Source organism: Neodiprion lecontei, chromosome 1 (assembly GCF_021901455.1).
Source record: "Neodiprion lecontei isolate iyNeoLeco1 chromosome 1, iyNeoLeco1.1, whole genome shotgun sequence".
NCBI classification, from domain to species: Eukaryota; Metazoa; Arthropoda; class Insecta; order Hymenoptera; family Diprionidae; genus Neodiprion; species Neodiprion lecontei.
Genome location: NC_060260.1, coordinates 33,978,675 through 33,995,350, shown reverse-complemented (window position 1 = coordinate 33,995,350; position 16,676 = coordinate 33,978,675). Strand labels below are relative to the sequence as shown.

The 16,676-nt window shown below is 42.4% G+C and overlaps 1 protein-coding gene across 4 annotated transcripts in view; it reads right to left on the bottom strand.

Annotated features, from left to right (window-relative positions):
• Nucleotides 1–272: 272 nt before the first annotated feature.
• LOC107224534 (cardioacceleratory peptide receptor) overlaps nucleotides 273–16,676 on the bottom strand; it is a 34,059-nt gene continuing 17,655 nt past the window's right edge. For 3 of the 4 annotated variants that reach the window (XM_046739473.1, XM_015664625.2, XM_046739479.1), the window contains 9 exons: nucleotides 12,748–13,059; nucleotides 10,003–10,138; nucleotides 5,766–5,869; nucleotides 4,527–4,620; nucleotides 4,305–4,400; nucleotides 3,335–3,517; nucleotides 3,085–3,186; nucleotides 2,514–2,706; nucleotides 275–1,420 (listed from right to left, as the gene is read on the bottom strand). In XM_046739473.1, coding sequence (XP_046595429.1) covers nucleotides 1,243–1,420; nucleotides 2,514–2,706; nucleotides 3,085–3,186; nucleotides 3,335–3,517; nucleotides 4,305–4,400; nucleotides 4,527–4,620; nucleotides 5,766–5,869; nucleotides 10,003–10,138; nucleotides 12,748–12,915 — 1,254 coding nt within the window. In that variant the 5' untranslated portion in view covers nucleotides 12,916–13,059 and the 3' untranslated portion in view covers nucleotides 275–1,242. Of the gene's footprint in view, nucleotides 1,421–2,513; nucleotides 2,707–3,084; nucleotides 3,187–3,334; nucleotides 3,518–4,304; nucleotides 4,401–4,526; nucleotides 4,621–5,765; nucleotides 5,870–10,002; nucleotides 10,139–12,747; nucleotides 13,060–16,676 lie in introns of all 4 variants that reach the window. The other variant, XM_015664626.2, reaches the window with a different exon arrangement.

Sequence of the window (16,676 nt, the reverse complement as noted above, 5' to 3'; positions counted from 1 at the left end):
AAGATATCCTCAGCCCCATACAAATGAGTCGCCGTAGCGATCGGAAACGCGCCCTGACTAAATTTCGGCTAAAGTAATTCAATTATCACACGCTATTTGAATTTTCAACTTTTCCATTCGCGTCGTTTCGTTTTTTACGAAAACTGAAAACTCTTTGCATCTTTTCATTGCACTTTTTTTTCTTTTTTTTTTTTTACTTTGGCATACGCTCTCTTTACACCGGATGGCGAGTTTTGGTTGGTCTTACGTTACCATCAATTTATTGTCACAAAATAGGGTTTCCATAATACAATATACATATATATATACATATACACATATGTAATATAATATTTATACATACAGAATATATAAGTACATAAAGATATACACTTATTATATACATAGTGAAAATAAATACGTACGTAGATTTGATATCTTATTATAATACATCTTATCTTATTAATCTTAGATAGTAACATGTCTTATCCAATTAAATCATACATATACACAATTGAATATTCAGTATACAAGCCATATTATATAGGTATATATATGTATATATCTATAGGTATGCCGTGTAGTGTCGTCAATTTTGTGTGCCCTACGACGTAATCGATTAATCAATTAGTCGATCAATATATAATATTTATATAGTAATACTGTTCAACAGAGATTTCATCGTACATCAACGTCTCTCCTCTTACCTCGGTTTAACCGCGTTGTTACACAGGTACATACATCAAGTACGTATAACATGTAACAAGTGAATAATATACATTTAACGATCATAGTTTCATTACAATATACGTATATATGGTCAATATTAATGATGATGATAATATGAAAATCAATCCATGTTATCCCTATCATTATCATCAAGATATCATTGTATACGGTACATTAAGGTATAGGTATAGATGTTTAAATGTATAGCGAAAACTTTTCCCCGGTTTAACCTCGACTGGCTACCGCACAACAGTGCATTCGCCAGCCGATGTATATCTCGACTTATACGTATGTAACACCTATGTACTCCTCGCCGTTTTTCGTTCTTCTCACCTCTCGTACCTGTCAATTACGTGTCTTACCACTTAATACTTTCGAGTTCCTCGATTCTCCCTCGGCGCATGCTCGACTTTTTTGCCGTCATTTACCCAGCAGCGGAACCCCGAACGTCGAGGATCGCGATATTTAACCTAGACAGCTATCGAGGCCGTCAAGCAATTGGCCCGAAAGCGCCGTCCTCGAAGCTTTTCTCCCTTACAGTTTGTGGTTCGAAGTGCGCAAACTGTGCGAGGCACGCGCAGCGTGGACCGAATGGACCGAACGAATCCGCGTGCTTTGGACTCCTTCCGTCAGGCTCGTCGTGTCAGTCCTCGATTGACCCATTCGACCCCCACGTGGACCACCAAGGATCCATCGAACTGGAGGCAGCTTTCTAAAAAATAAGAGATCAACGTTCGCCACTCACACTCACCAAGCATTTGTCTCGATTTTGCGTTTCGCAAAACTATTGGCGAGATTCGATGGCTTGCATCAAAATCAATTTTGCAGATGTGGGAATTAATAGGCTCAGAAACAGCTTTAGGTACCGTAACATTAGTACGTGGTATAAGTTTTTGACCTACGGAATGGGCAAAAATTTTGCACGTAGACTGGTGCCGGTATAAAGGTTTTGGAAACGATCGTCTTGTCTTCCGAATCGCAAACAAGAGGATCCCACTGTAATGGATTTTCTAAGACGACTGCTTTTTTTGGCATTTTCGAATTCCCCACCGTCAATACGTCCCGGAGTTTTATGGTCCATTTGACCGATTTCATTTGTTGGCAAAGTAAGAGTATCGGAGAAACTTTCGTACATCTACGGTATAAAAATGTACTCAAATAGACTGCCGGCACATTTCCCGTCAATGTGACTCTGGCATCCCAGTTGACAAAGTGTCAAAGTCAAATGGTTCGAAACGAACACGTAGCAGGCAATATCAAGTGTTATACGAGTTATCAATTTTCCTCTGACGAAGCTTGCGATACCGAGGACAAAGTCAAAGGAAGAAAATATCGTATTTACAACAAGACGTACGCTTCAAACCTCGACGTCGTTTTTCTAGCGAACATCAGAAGCTTTCCAATTTGCAGTGCGTGTGCCGTAATGGACGCACAAATTGCTCGCGCGCTGCGTAAATTGACGTTTTGCAGCGTGACCTCGTCATTGTCAGCATCATACTTAATTGCCATTAATTCTGCGCATCTAGTCGTACGGATGGAACCTTTCATGTATCGACGTACGCGTCAGTTAACATGACCACCTGTGCAAGCTCCGCCGCTACATGTACCCGCGATGGCTTTTCAAACGTGCATTGTTAACCCCGCGTTTCAGCGATGCTCGTGCAAATTTCCGACAAAAGGTTACAAATGCTTCCCAATTGACGCTGACAGAGATGAGATCGTTGAGCAATCTCACGACTTTTATGACCTCGCGTGCTGCTGCAGCCGGTGTTAGTATTAGTATATAGAACAAATTTTACAAGTACCTAAGCAAGTACCTCAGGTTTCTGCAGATGTGGGATGAGAATACGCAGTAGATTATCGGGTTCGCCGCGGAGTTTAGGGGAGCCAGACTTTGGATGAAGGTGGCGACAGCGATGGAGGTCTGAGTTCTCGGTATGTGATCGAACACTTGTAGCAGGTCGAATATTATGTAGGGGCACCAGCAAATGATGAATACTGTAAAAAATGTGGAGAGGTGTTTTAAGGCGGACAAAGGGCCTAATTTCTCTTACTCGACTCTTGATCACAAGGAAGAAAAGCGCCGTTTTTGTCTCCCCAATCCAACCGTGGCCATGAAACGAACACAGAGACACTCGCGGTTTTTTTGGTCATTACCGCGAGGCAGAATGAAACGAGGGTGGAGACAGAAAGGAAGATGGCAAAGGAAAATCGTCAGTCTCTGATTGCCGAATAAGATTTCGCATGCAAAGTGTATTCCCACTTCCATTCCGGCGCTGTTGGTATAACCCGCCTTGCGTATTCGATTCGATTCGTCGCACGGCAATCGAGCTGATTTTTTTCGAAAAACGTCCGTAACGTATAAGATGTACTCACCGAAAACTATGACCAGAGTCATCTTGACGGATTTTATCTTCGCACGAGGAATGAGACCGCGACTGCTCGCGCGTCGTGCGACTTCTTCGTCGTCGAAATGGCCTGTTGACAAGATAAGAAAAAAAAAAAAAAAAAATAAAAAAAGGGAGATTAAAGAATTAGCGAGTGGCCGTGTGATCTGGATCGTGTTTCCGATTGATTACCGGTCGATCGATCAAACGATACGTCATCTCATCGTTCAGGTGCTCACCGTTTATCTTAGGCCGTTGTACTTTCGGTATGATCTGTTTACTCTTGTTCCATATTGTGCAAACTATGCACGTGTAGCAGGCCGTGATGATGACGGCCGGAAGGATGAAGAGAGTCACGCTCACCAAAGATATGTAAATTTGCCATTGATTTGCCTCCATCTCGATCCAGCACTGAACTTTGTCTAAACAGATTTACATCAGCCTAAAGCCACAGCGAATATTGTTATAGGACAGCCAAACCCCTTTAATATGGGAGAAGTGCCACCCTTCCGTCCCCATCGTTCTTTTGAATAATAATGTTGAGTTCGAGCCATTCCTTCGTACCCGTAAATTGGCAAATTTATACTGTCAGTTGCTAACGAACGGTTTTTCTTTTTAAAAGATACAACCCCCATACACCATGAAACTTCTCCACATCAAGCCGGAGTTATTGCTCAAGTCGGCGTGACGTTCTCCCAACGGACCACCGAGGTTTGTCCTTGGTGTTTCGATTGCTCGTGGAACAAGGCAATTCCAGAACCACTAACTCGGTGGTCCCCAACCCGGCGGAACGGTTTGATGGAGGCTATATTGTTACGCGGCAGTGGAATGTAATTCTTGCAAGGGTAATATAATATATCGTTATCTCTAATCGTAGGTACAACATTATATATATGTATATATATATATACCATATATATATACCGTCGTCGCAACTTTGAATTGATGCGATATACCTGTAATTGCGCCGGACACATGCGATGTCCTTTGTTGCACTGCAATTACGTCCTGCGCTTTATACTCGTAGGTTGTCGCGAGAATGACTCAAATTTGAGGAACGAGTATACTTATAAGGTTAAACACTCTGATGATTGTAAAATAAATACTCAAAGAAGACTTGAAACGGTTAATTCTTTTCTTTCGAAAAAATCGCCTCGTGTCATATTTTGAAAAATATTCTTATCATCAAGAAGAGAAGGTCCGACTTACTGTTGACGACTGCTTGCTTGAAAAGGATTCCGACCGGAGTGGCGAACACGAAGGAGAGAACCCAGGCTGTGGCGATCAGACACTTCGCTCGAAACCCTGCGACGGAATTATTCATTGCTCAATTTACACTGCGAGTGTCTGTGTGTTTTTCTTTTCGTTTGCGTAAAATTCCGTGTGTAAATTACACACGAGGACTCATTATTTTAATATTAATAAACTCACAGCCTCCGGTGAAATTCATTGGGTGTGCGATGGCGTCGTACCTGTCTATACTCAGGGCGACGAGGACGTACGTCGAGCTGTAGGTCACGACTGCCTGTAAAACCCGAAACCCGGTCAATTGCTGCAATTAACCAGCTCGGTTCTCGGCCATTCGCGATAATGACTATAACTCTAGAAGTTTCGGATGCCGAGAAGGAAGAAAAAACACAAACATTAAAGAGTGTAGAAACAGCTTTGAGAAGGTGAGGCATGCGCAGCTTTCACGTAGGCAGTAAAACTTCAAGGGTCAAACTATGGCCCGACAGTCTTCAGAGGTAAAGTCATGTAACGCTGCAGGGAATTCAATTACTTTTCTTAACGTCGAATTAACTAGTAAATAACTTTACACACCTGTATAACCTGTATAACGGCAGTTAATTACAACAAGGGTTGAAGTTCGGAAGAGTATCGGAAGAACGGTAAACATCAAATTGTCAAATTATCCAGAAACGTGTAAGAAACGAATTTGACAATGGACCAAATTTTAAGAGGCGAGCTTTGGCCAGAGCCCAAAATGTAAGGCAAAGCGTTGACACGACGTGTTTCGAGCCTCACCTTGCAGCGAAACAAATTAACACTCGGGTATTTATAGACGGCGTACTCTCATGTTTAGGGACTATAGGAAAGCTGTGTATAGACAGTGAATATTCGATAAGTTACGCGGAGATAAATATTTTCCCGCGAAAGTCGGAGTAAGATAGAGTTGATAGATTCTGGGAATGAATACAGTCTGCAGGCATACGCGGTAACGAAATCGAATTTTCGCAGGATTTTTATCCCATCCTGTCAACCGGAATTATATTTCAGAATAAAAAAGAAACGAACGTGAGTTAGGAAATAATAGACAACTCGCCGCGAGTTATTGTCGAGATTCCCGCAAAACGTGACTCAATTTTGACGTAATTTTTTTGGCCAAGCGTTCCAGTAGATGTCGGCAGTGAGTAATCATCTCTTCGCCAATGATGCCTATATTTACCGCATTATCCACCTCGTCGTGAAAACGCTTCCAGTTAGATGGTTATCTTTCCGAAAATTGAGCAAACAAAATATTCCCCGAGTTCCATACAGTGGCTTTCCACGTCTCTGTTTTTTTAAATCTTTTATCTTGCTTGTAACATCCTTCGTCAAACTTAATCTGTACTTGAATTTCCCGAGCGCGGAGAGGAGTTCAAGGTATAATCAAGGCGAGCCAAAACTTACCTGAAAATACTTGATGAGCTTGCAGGCGAGGTTTCCGGCCAGCCAGTCGACCGTCGAACGCCACACGATGTCCGTGCCGACGTTTATCAGACCGACGAGAAGATCTGGAATAAACAGCGGCGAGATTAATGGGGAAAATTGACGCCGACGTATTTAGGCTGCAGCCATGAGAAGCTGCTCGTATAATCCCACAATTTAATAAGGCGAGATGGGGGGTCGAACTTTGGCTCGATATTGCCTCTAGCTTGACTTGAGAGACACGTAGGCCTCTAATTTAAGTGGGAAAAAATGCTAGCTATATACCTGTGAGCCAGAGTTTAAACATGACCTGGGGCAACGGTTGTCGCAAGCTTTGGAGTAATTAGCGTTCTCGATCTTGACTGCTGTCGATTATTTTCTCCGCTAACTAGACTGTCAAAACAATTCCTGACCTAGCCCATTGTATAGGCATGCTAGAATTTATACAAGCTGGTAATTATTATTTACGTTGAATTGCGAATGAATTGGAAAAATTCATCGCGTCGCTTTATGATATTGAGGGAAAGAAATTAATTACCACTCTCCGTCTTACGGGGGAGAAAATAAAGAAATTCAAATCATGATACTTTATGCGATGGCGGAGCTTGCACATATGCACAGTACACGTATACATATATGGATAACGCAAATCCTTGAAAAGATTATAATTTCAAATTTCACTGCACTTTACAAGCTCTTACACATAATTCTTTGGCAAAATTGACTTTCGTCTTATTATCGTCGAGGAAGAATCTTCGCGGAGAGTTCTCTAACTTTCTTTCGTTGCCATTATATTTCGTCCTATTATACGTCAAGTCGACTTTACGGGTGACTGGATATTATAAAATAATGATACAATTACGTCTCCGCATTACGCGATTGTGTTTCTATTGATGCAACCGTTGTGCCAATCTATTTTCTCCTGCACTTCAAAGAGCTTGAGTTTCATTCTTACAATTACTTGTATCCCGATGCAGCTGGTGCAAGTATTTGCACATCGTCTTTCATCAAGCTCATCGCGAAGCGATGAACATTTTTCAGGAACAAAGATAAGATTCGCCAACATCCGATTCGAATAATACTGGACAAGCAGTTGAACGACGAATGATTTAATAACACAGTGACTGCACGATTCAAAGTGTCATTATAATAATTATTAAGAACACGTGTCGACGCCCGATTTGATCGATACTTCGTTCACGAATTCTAGTCTCGAATTCCAACAACCGAGCTACATCTTCCAACGGTCCAGGGTGGCGATATTTTTCTCGACGCTCGGAGGAGATAAATAAAAATAACCATAACCAACACTCACGGGGTCCGCGGGTGTGGGATTTTAGGTGATTTTTATGCCGAAAGGAAGGCGTTACCGTCTCTCGGTGTAATACGCGTAGGTGTATAAGCGGCGAGTGTTCGTCGTCCCGACGCGACGCCATCCACCGGACCCTCACGGGTCCTGGCTAATGTGCTTTCCTTGTTTCGTCGAATCTTGGATATGGATATGTTCGCGCGATACCGATGCGATATCGACTGTTTCGCGTGCAGATCGGCACGTGCGCGATCACGGGCGCAAAGAAAGCTCGGTTACGACACCTCGACGCTTTCGAAACATTTCACCGCACGTCTATATACGCGCATACACGTGTACGTTCGAGTAAACGATAACTACCGTTCACCTCCTGGGAAGAAAACTCGGGCCTCGAATTTTCCCTCATTCTCTCTTTATCCTTCTCTCTGTTTCCACTCCCCGACAGAACGTGAAAAAAACCCTTGTGCCAACTGTCCGGACTCCCCGAGAGACCCGATTCCCGGATAAGAACGATCCCCGGCGAGGATTTCAAATCGCGTTGTTACCGAATTTAACCAGCTACCCCGGATTTCGCGGGAAGGGCCAACAACCGCGAACTCGAAAGCCAGGATCATGCGCCCCAAAAGTAGACCTCGGTTTCGTCAACTCCCTTGTTTGCAATCTGACGTCGAGTTGGTAGCAGGATGTAGAGACATATTTTCCACTTCCATAATTCTCTGTATTTTTGAGCAATTTTCTTCTCCTCCTTCTCATTGTCGTGGGTATCTGGAACTGGCTGATCTTTCACTGATGGGGGAAAAAAAGAGGAAAAAAAAAAAAATGGGAAAAGTTTGCCTCACTGCACTGCGGCCGAATTGCTTCGGGGAATCCCAGAGGTCTCCGTTTCATCTTGGCAGGATATATGTAATGGTCTGCTCGTATTCGATTAGACGGAAAAGTGCATTATCTCGATGAGAATCCGACTCGAATGTCACGTGGACGGATCGACGAATGCAGGGCGGTGTTGGGTTTCGGACGTTTAATGATGTCGACCGATATCTGGTGCTCCCGATGGCCGTAATTCGGTATCGAAGAATCCGGTCCATGGATCTCACACGCGCGTATAAAGAAAGAGCGAAGGAGAGAGAGAGAGGGAGGGGAAGAAGTTTTACGACAAGCAGAATATATCGGGGCGATAAATACGCTGGATGGAATTTGATATGAGAATTTTAATCTCGAGCTGCACTAACGCGATATACTTGGATAAATGGACAATTAACGGTGACTTCGAACCGTCGTAGGTTGTCTACCTACACCTAATAACACAGATGGACCGCGGACACGCAGGTCGACAAACTTGAGAGCCGAGAAAATTTTACGACGTGTATAAACGTAAGACCTCGGAGTAACAAGCTCTTAATTATCTCACTCGAGGTAGCCGGTAATAACGGCATTGAGTTCATCAGGTAACCGTTCGACACTGGAATTATGATAATCACCGTTACAGCCAGGCGGCACCATAAATTGCGCCCTGGAAGCAAGGGGAAAAGGAGCAAAGAGACGCCGAAAACCTTGATAATCGTTATCGCAAAATGATTTTCGCCTCGTCTTATTGGCCTGTGTTTAATCTCTGCGTAGAAAGCGGCAAACTTACCGGAGCCAAGAGATAGCTGGCCGATTAGTTTGCACAGCAAGAAACGCTTACATCCGCCCCTCGCGACTTCCGCTTGCCGTTAAGCTCGCCGGGATGAGTCAACTTTCACAAATTAATAAAATACCGACTTCCCAGCCATTTTCTAGGTTATTATTTTCCTACGAAGAACCCGGCTTTTTGTACACTGTTTACAAAAAATCGAAACCCTTTATCATTCTTAACCTTGTTTCATTTCACCTCTTGTTAATCGCGTGGCAAAATTAATGTTGGTAATTTGTATTTTGTAAAGCCACTGACGCGAAACGGTCCGCAAAAATGAATCTTAAAAGCCCGAAACAGACTATTCGGAACCCGTTTCGTTCCAATTTGCAGTCGTTAGTTAGTAAGATGTTGGTTTTCGATTTGATATACGATTCCGCGACAGTCCGTTCGGAGTTCCGAGCTGACGCAACTGGTCGTCACGAGGTATACATTTGTGTAAGTGACTCGTTACGGTAGCTTGGCGGGTGATTAAATTCAAACAAGTGATATAAATTCGATAATTTATCGTCGGTAAAGGGGTCGTGAAATTTTACATGAATTTTGAGTAACGAGTTTTACGATCTTCGCCTTTACTCGCCATCTGTTCGTGTAAACAGCGTCGCGAATGCTTGGTTTAGGAACCATTTGCCGCACGAAGAAGGCTTCTGTCGGTTCATTTTTTTTTTTCTTTTTTTTTTCACTAGCTTCAGTTTTACTTTTCCTTCACATCTCGCGCCGCGTCTTAAAAACGACGCGTCTTCGCATCCCGTTCGCCTCGAAAAGCGGTAATCACACTCCGGTTGCCCCCGGATTTTAGATCGTAGTTTTGGCCATATGCGGGCGGTTTATGCCTTCGAGGAGAAAAGAGGGTCGAGCGCCGTATCGGCTGACGAAAAGCGAGGACGGCGGCCCTCGGGCGCACTAAAACTTTCACCACCGTCTGATGTAACATTTCCCATTGGGGAGGATCACGGAGAGCCTCTGAAGCACCAACATCAGGAGCACCAGTCGCGTGGGAATAACTCACTGTCAATTTACACCCTCGTAGCCCTCATTACCGATAATTAGCCGCCCATTATCCACCCCTTACCCTTCGCTCGCAACCCCCGCGTAAATTATTTAAAAAAATAATCGCGTCGAGCTCCCTTCGCTTTCACCCTATGAGAGGTAAATGATATTAATTTTACCGACAACGCTGTTCCCGGGCGATGCGATGACTCGACTTTATATTTCTGGGGTAAATTGACTCGACTCACCGGCGATCGCCAGCTGCTTTATGAAGTGGTTCATTCTCGACTTCCGGCTTCTGGTCAGCAGCAGCGCCGCCAGTACAGCCCCGTTTCCAATCACTATTGCGAAGAACAGACCGCCCATAACGGCGAACTGCTCTTTCTGTAAAAGAAAACAAACAACTTGCTTGATTATCTGTAAACGTAATGTGTAGGTGTACCGGTTTATCAATAAGCAGTGACGAGATTTCGAATTCTGCTTCGTTTATTGATCTTCGAAGGAGAGAAACGTATTAATTAATTGCCGGGGATATGAGCTATTCGCGCGAGGGTTGAAATTGTTTAATTAACTCCCCGAGGGTATCTTGAATTTTATTAGTAGGCAGAAGGAGGACGTGACTTCGGAACCCTTATAGAAGATTATATGTCTATCTAAGCGTGCTTGCAGGGGACAAACAGCTTCGACCTTACGTCGACAAAGTGCGGCGTTATCACGCGGGTGAAATATTCTAAGAAATTCTCAACCATTCGTCGAAAATTCACTTGTCTACAGTTAAAGATGATATAACATTGTATCGCACAGGTACTCCAGTAATGGAGAGAAAATAAATTCTCATCTGAATTCTCTGTAACCAATTTATATGTCATTTGATCGTCCTGCTGTTTGATATCGTCTCGAACTACGTAGTTTACGTAATAACGAAGTAAAACTTGCGAGGTATTTCCAATGAATTTTCAAACTCTCCGATATAAGGTTCGAAATTTTCCTCTCAGTCATCATCAGCGGCGAACCGTCAAAGGCGATAAATCGCGTATATTTTATACCTCGTCTCGGAGCGTACGTAGCGTCGATTTGACATTGGGGAATTAAATCAAGCTTTGCGGTGTTTGTCTTCTATTAAAAATAGTACCAAACTGTCGTCGATTGTTCCGCGTGAAGTATTTTCCCGGTTAGATCACGGCGATGACTCTCTGATAAAAACACCGGATTCCCCCCTCCGCGACTAGATGGCTGTTCACACGAGGACCGAGTGCCAAGTGTTTACGGGTCTAGACCGGGTGGAAAAGTGATATTAGGTATCTAGGTGTTCCAGAGGACGTTGCGAGTTCGTTCGAATTTCATCAACCTTGGCCTGGCTTCTGCGCTCGTTTCGATTAAAAAAAAAAAGAAACCATAAATTTCCACACCTATGATACGTACGTGCGATATTCTCGACCGTCTCGAACAAGAATTCGCTTTCTTTTCGACACGCGGCTAATAGCCGGGATCAAAGACGACCCGCGAATTGAACAATCGTCGCGTTTCCATCGCTGATTAAACAACGAGGCTCTTTGTATATTGTTACACCCGTCACGGGCAGGACAGATAATTAGTCATATAATAACGTTTATTTTCTATACCGAGATGAAATTTCTCTCAGTCATTGGGCGCCGTTCTTTGCTTATAATGTAGGTATGCCTCTCCGAATCCGTGCCGGTATACAATAATTATTTTCAAGGAGAAAAGAGTTTCGGCGAAAAGAACGCTTAAACCGTAAAAGTTTACCTTTCGTTTTAAAAATAAAACCGCGGATAATAACGCGCGGTATTTCATGTTTAATATATGTCGTATATACTTGTGTATATATATATATACATATGTATATACATAATGAAACGCGTCGGCATTACGAGTACGTATATACGACGGTGGACTTCCATTCCTGAAGTTCTGGAGCGCTTTGTTGGCAGCCCCTATCGTAAATTCCAATAAAATTGTTTATGTAACCTTAAAACAAGCGCGGTGCCTGATGGACAGATCCTATGTGGAGAGCCTAGCACTCTCCGGTAATAAATTGTGCCTTTGAAGAATGGGCCTGCAGCATAAGCCTGGAACGAAGTGCGGATTACCCATTTCGCCCGTATCGAACACCGCGTACGTTTTACAGATCGAGGTCTAATCGACGTCCGTCTGGAAAATTCTAGCATTCGTCAGTCGTTATTTTTTTAACCGTGTACCGTATTTCGCCACAGCATTAACCATTTTTTAATGCAGAGATTTGTTTTGAGATCAATATCAGTAAAAAACGTTGCGAAATTTTCAATTCTGATACACAGTACGTCCGGTCGTATATTATTTCATAGAATTTAAGTATCGATGTTGTGTATAAATTGAGTCAGTCCCGAATGAATTACGATCGAAAATCGTCGAGAATTTGTTGGCTAATTGGAACGTGGTAAAAATTAAGACATAAATCTACTCCTCATTACAACTTGCGGCTATTAAAACAAGCTGTTCTTCTAGTCCGGTAATCGATCGATCGCTAATTAGTAAATGCATTTATTAAAGCAATAATTTATGCTCGTGCCGATGATGATATCCAGCTGATATAGGAATGAACGTCGGTCTTCGGCGCGAGCAATTTGTACATACATCGGTATGATGGTACTGTTATTATATCCTGCAGGTCGTAAGAATTCATCGTCACGTATGTACGGACCAATTTACCGGCTATATAAGACGGAACAACCGAATTGGCGAAAATTTTACCACGTAAAAATAACTGGCTGTGATAATTCTTTTCTTTTTAACCAGTTTCTCGAAATGGGCAACACTGTTAATGACAACATTCACCGACGATACGCGTTATTATGATCGAGCGTAACAGCTCTACGCTTATATAGTATATATGTATATATGTGTAACGTATATGCAATATTATAAATACAAATCGCTGCAAATAGAAGACGAACTTACGTCAAAGATGTAGATAAATCTGGGGCACAAGTTACCTCGTAAAAATAGTATATGTTGATCCCATCTTCCTGTTGCGTAAGGTTAAGGCTGGATACGTTTAGGGTCACGTTCATTGCCGCAGAGCCGGCATTCGCTTCAAGAGAGAAAGCCCCGTATCGCTTCGACGAGTTCAGGTTCTCCAGCAGCCATTCCGCCTCCTCCATATTTGGACCACTTGAAAATTTCCTGGGGCATTATTTCACGTCATTACTAGAGGCGCCTGTAGGTGTTGTTCACGGATGAAAAATTCTCGCCTCTCAGGATCAGCCGGTGTTGGACGTCGATGAGGATCGCTTACGGAAGAGGGACTGCAAAGAGAAGATCGACGGTTTGTTAGATCGCTGATTTTCAGATAGAAGGATTATCGCAATAAGATTTGCAGAAGTTCAATTTTTTTTTTTTATCATAGTGCACGCTGCGCATATTATGCTCGATAAGCAGGTTGGTCGGCCATAAATAGATACTTTTTACCTATTACTCTGCAAATATTTGTTCAATAATTAAAAAATTGAAAATATTAGAATTGTTAAGAAAAGGTTGGATGTCGAAGTTTTATTTCAAACCGCTCGAAACTGATTACAAATCCGGTAAATTTTATCGATTTCACTCTACAATGACTTATTTTATTCACTATTTTTTACAAATTCGCTGAAATAATTATTTAATATTTCAACGCAGCACGAATATTGATTATGATGAAGAGATGGCAGTATTGGATTAACCAATGAAAGACAAAGAATTTTTTTTAATCACTTTATAAAAAATAGTCTTCTGAATAAAATAAGCCACCATAGATTGAAATCGATCGTAACTACTAGATTTCAAAACAATTTTGAAGCTCAGCTTTCGTTTATAATGCAAAAGTATTGTATTTTGTATATTTACAAAAGAGATCTTCGTAGCTTGCGAATATAATTAGTTTACGAATAAAAGGAAGCGATTTTTGGCCAAACAGCCTTCTTGAAAAATCAAATCTTGCTGATACTAGACGAGTGTGTGAATAAAATATCGCGGTGAGAGTATCGAGGATCTAGCGTAATGTTTGTTTTTCGTATATTCGTCGGTGAGAAAAAACCCGACTGATCATCGCCCATCATCTCCACGACGTCGGCAAAGCTGCCCATAATACCAACTAACCATATCCAGCCAGTACTCTCAAGAAAATGCGATAAATCTCGTTATCGCAGGCGGTTATAGATCATGTATCTTCTCGGGCTTCCACTCGATTTATTGGCTCTGACTTTGACTCCACTCCGCGTGTAATTTATCCGATAGACAAAAAGGGCAAAGTTTCGTCCAGCCTTATCTTATCCCGGCCTTAGTATTAATTTCATGGTTCATTGCCTGGCCTCTTACACACCGGTCGGTGAATTCGCTTATCGGACAAACGCTCACCCTTACAAGCCGCTGGGCGGCTGTGTGGAATAGACACGCTCCGCACCGCGAGATGCGCGTGTTAATCATCGGGGTATTAAGTTGTAAGCTTCGCGTGCACCGCGAGTTGTTGAGACTCCCTCAAAGCCGGCGAGAGCTTTCGAGATCGACGGCTGTTTTTTAATCCACAATTTTCATCTCCTTCGCTGATTCGCAGACCGCGCGATAGCGAAGCTGCGAAACTTCCAATCGCACATCGTCGAGGAATTTTTCATTTCAACGCGAGGGCAATTATTTCCCGAATAGGAAATACGCGGCACGCCGATTCCCTATTTTACCGTCACTCCAAACGCCGAAGTTGGAAGTTTAATTAATTGAGGCAATCGTGAGAATCTGTTACAACGAACTTCCGTCGCTTTTTATTCTAGAAATTATTTCACAGGGACTCGGGTACGAATGTCTTTCAAATACTGGTGGAAAAATCGTTGGCTGTGAACTGGAGTGTTATAGGTGAGTTTCCGGGAAAAATCTTACGCCTATAAACCGCATTAGAGTCCTCGAAAGTCCGAGATCTATGATCGCACTCCATCTCGCGGTATATCTAGCGGTCTAAATCTTACACTTGAGTTAATCTTTGAGAGAAGAAGTTGAGTGATAAATCAAGAGATTCTTTTCTCTTATACCTCCTCCCGTTCTTATTATTACTCTATTTCTTCTACTTTCCCGCCAAGTGCGCAACGAATCAACGTCCGGGAAATCTTATCCATTAGCTACGAATGGGGTAAGCCAGGCGAATACACCACGTCTATCATCGTGCGTATTTGTACATATCTCTTCTAGCTTGTCGTGCTTTTGATCTTAAATCCAATCGCCACATCACGATGATTTTGCTAATTGTTTGCTCAAGCTTGACCATCCACGACGAATCACGTGCCCGTGACGTAGAGAGTTATCAATTGAAATATCGAAGACTCACGCATTCCTCCAGTTGTAAATACACGCGTAGAATACCTGCCGATCTGTACAATAAATAATTTTTTTACGTTCACGTCACGACGAACAATTTTTCTTCCATCTTCGTTTAGGTACAAGTCGACCAATTTGCCGAGGATCGAGGCGCGTGGAACGCGGTGACGTCACACCGGGAGTTAAATTTATGCAAGCCCATCGAACAATGTCGCCTAAAAGATTTAAAATTTCCGAACACCGGAACGCCTCGGTTATAGCGTCGCGTCGTGAAATTAAATTCCTTTGATTATTCGAGAAAGAATACCGTATACCCGCTTTCGAAACTTTTGGACAGTTTCACGGGCGTCAAGATGAGCGATGTCCGTGCGGGTGTGATCGAGTGGGCAAATTCTGCGTATGTGAAAAAAATACTACTTCGCAAATATCACGCCTCGCCATTCTTCACGGGATCAATGAAATAGTAAGCGTCGAAATCTTTTAACTGTAATTCAACCGTCGATCAAAGCAATTCAGCCACAGTTATTTTAAACAGTTGCAAGCAGTTGAAACAATTATTCCAATTGTTCACGTCCTGACGAAGCGAATGAAATTTCCCGACAACGGAGTACATAATGTGATTGGGTTGAATGCTATAATTGATGAAGTTGGACAAGGAGTTGCAGGAGACAATCGTCCCATGCAATTGATCGAGAATTGTATACCTAATGATCCGCACGAGTCGATTTAGCCACGTTGAGAAAAATTTCATTACTCAAAGTTCCTAGAAAATTTTAGTAAAATGGGTTTCGCTGGAAGAACGATTTAAATACTCGTATTGTTCGAATTGCACAAAAATCTGATATATTACTTACTATTCAATGTAATAACATAATTGTCGATATAAAATTTTCTGGTTATTGCGATAGTAAATCTTTTCGTTAAGTTTACTACATTTTTTCAATTAACTAACGTCTGAAAATCACTTTATTGTTTCACCAGCGTCAAATTATCGCAACAGTAGTAAAAAATCTAGTGCTCGTAAACGCGATTCAAAATATTCGTATATCACGTAATAAATTTTCTGTCTACATTTGCAGAAACTCATTTTCATTTTCTACCTTAATCTATAATTTTCGGTTACGGCAAGAAATGAAAATAGTGAAAATAGTAACCAATTTCTCAGGCTATTAAACAGCTCGCACACCGTCGAGCGGAGGGTACAATTAAATCAACGGGCTGTTAATCGGCAACGGCGTACAGAATAGATGATTATTCCATAGCCGTGAGGGTATATCCGCTCGGTTGTTCGAAATAATTGCGTATTAATTAGATCACGGCTCCGTTAAGTGCCAACGTCTCTTATTCGGCTCCAGCGATGCGTTCAGCTGCATTGCAGCAGTCTTGTCCACATGTGCTGCGAAAGCGTGAATCCGGGACGTCGCTCTCTGTAATTTCATCTCCGCGAATTTACCACCTCTAATTTACACGCGGAAGCAATATAACGCCGAGCGAGAAATACGGGCGCTATAACATACGTTGCACGACTAATAATTCAAAGGGTGACTTCCTCTTCGCATAACTGCTGCCGGTGTGACGTTGTGAC